Source organism: Pteropus alecto, unplaced genomic scaffold (assembly GCF_000325575.1).
Source record: "Pteropus alecto unplaced genomic scaffold, ASM32557v1 scaffold30, whole genome shotgun sequence".
Classification (NCBI taxonomy): Eukaryota; Metazoa; Chordata; class Mammalia; order Chiroptera; family Pteropodidae; genus Pteropus; species Pteropus alecto.
In genome coordinates, this window is record NW_006429782.1 from 1,925,325 (window position 1) to 1,931,006 (window position 5,682).

At 57.6% G+C, this 5,682-nt stretch overlaps 1 protein-coding gene across 1 annotated transcript in view; it reads left to right on the forward strand.

Annotated features, from left to right (window-relative positions):
* The window catches only part of CELF5 (CUGBP Elav-like family member 5), a 28,288-nt gene that overhangs the window by 2,906 nt on the left and 19,700 nt on the right, over nt 1-5,682 (forward strand). The window contains exons 3-8 of the mRNA XM_025042995.1: nt 870-949; nt 2,579-2,725; nt 3,450-3,591; nt 3,688-3,834; nt 5,279-5,341; nt 5,518-5,638. Of these exons, the coding sequence (XP_024898763.1) occupies nt 870-949; nt 2,579-2,725; nt 3,450-3,591; nt 3,688-3,834; nt 5,279-5,341; nt 5,518-5,638 (700 nt within the window). The remainder of the gene's footprint in view (nt 1-869; nt 950-2,578; nt 2,726-3,449; nt 3,592-3,687; nt 3,835-5,278; nt 5,342-5,517; nt 5,639-5,682) is intronic.

The window sequence follows — 5,682 nt, forward strand, 5'->3', positions numbered from 1 at the left end:
AAGGGGGCGGGGCCGCGTCCTGGGGCTGGGGCGGGGCACTTCAGGGGCGGGGCCTGGGACAAGGGGGCGGGCGCGGGCGAAGGATGTGGGGCCTCACAAATCCTGCCTCTGTGCCCATGTCCGCCTGGGATTGCCTGCCTCTACCTGACCATCCGCGGGACTATTCCGCCTGGTTTTGCCCGTGTCCTGTGGGCTGTCTTACGGCCTGATCCTACCTACTCCAGCTCTCCCGAATGGCTGTACTTTCTAGGAATGATTGTTTACTGACCTCCCGAGACTTGTTTGCCTGTCTGCCCACGTGACTGTATGTGGCTAGGGTTGAATATCACTCCTCCTGCGCCTCTTGGTCTGACTCTTTCTGCCTGGGTGTCCAGGTGACTCTTTCTGTCTGGGTCTTCATGCGTGTGGTGGTCTCTGGCTGGCTGCCCACCTGATTCTGTGTGTGACTGGCCCACTGGGTCTGCCCTTGTCTGGAGACTTTATCCCCATTTCTCCAGGTCTGGTCACCTGGGCGTATCTGTCCGGGTCTGAGTGTATCTCTGCCTGAGTACGTCCACAGGACTGTATCTCTCTGTGTCTCTGCCTGACCGTTTCTCATTTTACTTCTGCACATCCGACTACAACTCTGGATCTTGTGGTGTTGGTGGCTGGTGGGTGTTCTCTAAGCCTGTCCCCTGCCCTTGATTGTGTGCTATCTGGCTGGCTAGCTTCCTGATGGAATGGCTGGCCGACTGTCTGACTGTCTGACTTTCTGGCCACCTGTGTCTGATGCTGACCGGCTGCCCAGGGCTCCCAGCCCCCTCTCCTGTGGCTTCTCCTGCCCAGAAAGACCCCGTGGCCTCTCACCTGTTCTCTTTCTCCTGGAGCAGGCTGTGCCTTCGTGAAGTTCTCCTCCCACACGGAGGCTCAAGCGGCCATCCACGCCCTGCACGGCAGCCAGACCATGCCGGTGAGCAGGGGCTGCACAGGCCATGGCGGGGGTGGGGGGGTCGGGGGGTGGCGTGGGAAACGGAAGAGGGGTCTGTCCCTGCCGTTCCAGCCACTTGGTGGCGCTCAGCCCTTCTTCAGAGAGGGCACAGGTGGAGGCAGAGGGCAGATCCCTGCTGGGGGGCGGATGTGTGTGAGTGAATGTGCGAGCGTGCAAGTGTGTGGCTGCATGTGTGTGCACGTGTGCGTGAGAGCGCAGGTGGGTGTGCACATGCCGGTGTGAGTGTGCGATTATTAGTAGGTGAGGGTTACGCGAGCACCCGTGTGCTCACGAGGTGTGTACGTGAGTGTGCATGGTTAAGTGTGCATGGGAGCCGGTGCATATGTAATGTATACATGCCTGGGTGCTGTGGTGAACAGGTGCGCACATCTGTGTCCGTGTGTGTGAGGATAAGTGTGTATGTGTGTGGATGAGCGCGTGCGAGTACGGGTATGTGATTATGTGTGCATAGTAACTGTATGTGCTTATGTGTGTATGTGTGTGATTTTTGTGCATGAGAATGTATGAAAGCATGTGTGCAAGTGAGTGAGCCTGCGCGGTGAGTGCAAATGTGTGAATGTGTGTAAGTGTACAGGAGAGTCTCTCAGGATAAGTGAGACCTGAGGGTGGGTGGGATTTGCCGAGGCCAGCAGGGGACAGGGAGACATGGAGAGTGACAAGGTCAAAGGTGGGGAGGGGAACGGCGGCTGCAGAGGAACAGGGGAGGATGGCTGGAGGGGCCTGTGGTTCAAGGCCAAGGTTCAGGGGTTCCTCCTAGGGTGGAAGGGAGCCACAGAGGGTTTCAACAGGAGTGGGAAGGGGCCGGGTCTGTTGGAAATGTCCTTTTGGGGCTGGAGTAGGGGGTGGGCAGGGGTAGGACTGGAGCCAGGACCTTGTGGGTCAGCAGCTGCGTGAGGCTGGGGAGGACCAGCCAGGCATTGGGAGTGGCCCTGCCCCCCGGGAAGGGGCTCCTGGAACCACCATCCCTGTACATAAATGTGCAAACTGCTCTGGAAGTTGAGCCTTAGAGGACCAACTCTTCTCTCAGTTGTTCTTGAAAGCGATGTAAAGCACAGGGCGGTCCCAGAAGAGCAGGTGTCAAGTTTAGTCCCTGGAAGAGCAGGACTCAGCTCAGCCCCAGGTCAGGCTCCTCCTGCTCACAGCCATCCAGTGATGAAGCTGGCAGGGAGTGAGCTCTCCATCAAAGGGGGCATGTCAGCCTCTCTGGTGGCTGGATTCTCACCTGTTCTCAGGTGTGGGTGACACTTATAGGGTTCTTCACCTGGGGCCTCCATTGTTCTTTAGGAGTTGGATTCTCCTCCTGTGTTTGAGAGTGTGGCTGATAGGTCCTCCCTTGCACCCCAGACGCAGCCCCCGGGGCCCGGATGCCCCACCTGTGTGCAGGGATGGCTGCACGGTCAAGTGCGAGATCCGGGACTCTGATCTCCAGGCTGTCTCGCTTTAGCGCCTGAGGTCTGCAGCTAGGGGTGGCGGACAGCTGCTGCTGTCTCCACCCCTCATCCAAGGACCTGCGCTGGTGTAGTTCTGGGGACCCCAGTCCTGGATACCCCCCTCCTTTTTTTCCCTTCCTGCTTGTGGCTGCCCCTGCAGGGTGCCTCCTCCAGCCTGGTGGTCAAGTTTGCCGACACGGACAAGGAGCGAACACTACGGCGCATGCAGCAGATGGTGGGCCAGCTGGGCATCCTGACGCCATCCCTCACCCTGCCCTTCAGCCCTTATAGTGCCTACGCCCAGGCTGTGAGTGACCCCAGCAGACATGCTTCTGTCTCCCGTGGGGCTCTCGAGACCACTCTGGGGGGCTGGCTCAGTCTCTTTCTTCATGTAGTCTCTGTTAAGGGGATCTGCCTCTCTGCCCATCTTTCTGTCTCTTCCCCAACCTCTCTGACTCAGGGTCCTATCCTGACCATAACTGAGCCTCCAGCCATAAACAGAGTCCTGAGCCCAAGCTAAACCCTAACTCCAAACTGACATGACCCCATGCTCAGCCCCCAAATCCAGGCCGAGCCTCAACCCTGAACCAAGACCAAACCCAGAGCGAGCCTCTAAATCCAGGATGACCCCACACTGAGTCCCAATCTTGGCTGAATTCGGTGTTGGCTGATCCCTGATCCCAGGCCAAGATCAAATTCCTGACTGAGCCCTGGTCCCTGGGTGAGCTTTAATTCCTAAATGGACTCAGACCGAGCCCTAATTCCAGGCTGAGCCCAGATCCGAGACGGAGTCTTGACCCCAAGGCTGAGTCCTGATTCCTGGCTGAGCCCTGATCCCAAGGCCGAACCCTGATTCTATACTGAGCCTTGATCCCAAGCTAAACTCCAATTCCTGACTGAGCCCTGACCCTGGCCTGAGCCAAAATATCCAGCCTGACCCACACCTAGTCACTGGAGGACCAGGCCTGCCCCCATGAGCTATGATCTCATGTGCCACACTGACTGCATGCTGACTCCCTCTCCACCCCCAGCTCATGCAGCAGCAGACAACGGTCCTGTCCACCTCGGGCAGCTACCTGAGCCCCGGCGTGGCCTTCTCACCCTGCCACATCCAGCAGATCGGCGCCGTCAGCCTTAATGGGCTGCCTGCCACACCCATCGCCCCTGCCTCTGGTGAGAGCCCGCCAGGGGCCCAAGGGTAGGTGGGCAGGGCTGGGGCCGGGAACAGGCTCCCCTTGCCGCTAGGCTCCCCTCCGCTCTTCTCTGCAGGGCTGCACTCGCCCCCACTGCTCAGCACTGCCGCCGTGCCCGGCCTCGTGGCTCCCATCACCAACGGCTTTGCAGGTGTCGTGCCCTTCCCTGGCGGGCACCCCGCCCTAGAAACTGTATATGCCAATGGCCTCGTGCCCTACCCAGGTAATTCGGGTGGTCCCCCGGGGCTAAGGACAGTGGCAGGGGGCAGGGATGGTGTCTCTGGGACAAGCATGATTTCCTGTGCCTTTGTGCCCAGGGAACAGAGGGGCAGAACGAAGGGCGTCTCCGCTGAACAAATGCGAGCAGTGGGCACAGAGAAGGAGGGTAAACGTAGAAACTCTGCACCCAGATGTTTCTGGGTCCATATTTGGCTTCGGTGGCACTGGTGGCTTCTTTAAGTCTCTGAGCTTTAGTTTGCTCATCCGAGAAACAGGGCGAATAACATCACTCATCTCATGAGGCTGCATTGACTATGAAGTCAGTATGTAAAATGCTTAACACGTCCCCTAGTACCAAGAATGGCACCATCGGCCGTAATTATTTTAATTACTATTTGGGAAGATACCAGTACCCGTATTCAGTCATTCATTCGCTCACTCAGTATTGACTGCACACTGATGTGGGCTGGGCCTTGCCCTCATGAAGCAGAGGTACTGTCTTTCTCTACCCTATACTATGATTTCAAGGCAAACATCTTCCAACACCTCACTGATGTGAAGTAAGTCATCTGTGTTTCCACCATCGAGGAGAATTTACTTTTATTTTTATTTTGAAATGATTGGAGGCTCACGGGGAGTTGCCAAAATAATACAGAGAAGTTCCGTGTACCCCTCGCCCAGCTTCCCCTGATGCTAACCTCTTACATAACCATTGTGAAAACCGGGAAACTGACATCGGTACCGAACGATGAACTCAACTAGAGTAGGAGCGCTTATTCAGATTTCCCCTGCTTTTTACATGCACCGTGTATGTGTGTGTGGTTGTATGCCATTTTATCACAGGTATAGATTCTTGTAATCACCAGCACAATCAAGATGCAGATCTGTTCTAGCTCTACAGAGCAGTTCGATCATGTGACCCGTTTACAGTCTCGCGCCCCCCCCCCCCACACACCTTTCCATCCTCTGGCTACCTCTCTCTATACGAGCAGAATCTTTTGGCTGATTTTTTCCCCAGACTCACTAGTTCTGGTGGCCTGGACAACTTCTCCCCTCCCCGAGTGAGAGAGGTGAATGCATGAGGGTGGGTGAGGGTCTGGAGCAGAATCCTGGAGTCCTGGAGAATCTAGAGAATAAACGGAAAAAGGGAGGGGACCAGGTCGGGAGACAGAGATGGGAGTGATGTTTTGACCTCTCTCTAAAGTCCAAGAAACCTGAATTCCAGTAAGGCTTCTGCCATTTCCTATCTGAATGAATGGCCCTGTGCCAGTTACTTCACCTCTCTGAGCCTCAGTTTCCCCACCTGTAACACGGGAGTCATCCTTGCAAAATGTTTACGTAGAGGTGAAGCTGGGGCGGTGTTCCTTGCTCCGCTTCCGGAGCTTAAGGTCGGAGGTGATGGATGGCAGGCTTCTGCCGCCCCACTTAGCCCTTCCGTCTGCCCGCAGCTCAGAGCCCGACCGTGGCCGAGACCCTGCATCCCGCCTTCTCCGGAGTCCAGCAGTACACAGGTAAGGAGGCTGCGGGCCGGCATCTCGTCCTCCCACCCCCGTGCGGCCCCGCCCCTAAAGGAGCCCCGCCCCCAGGGCTCGGCCCTCGGCCTTCTCTGCCGGCCACACCGCCTACTTCTGGCCCTGACCCAGTTCCAGCTCTCCCGCCCTGCTTCGGCGTCCGTTCCCGCCTTCAGAGCCCACCTTTGGTCCTGCCCTGGCATCCTTCCCCGCCTCCGCCAACACCCCAACCCTTCTCTGGCTCGTGAGACCTGCCGTGGCCCCATCCCGAACTCGAGACCCCGCCCCCGAGTCCTGGCCCCGCCCCACACCTCCCTGTTGCCCTGCCCCCACCCTGGCCA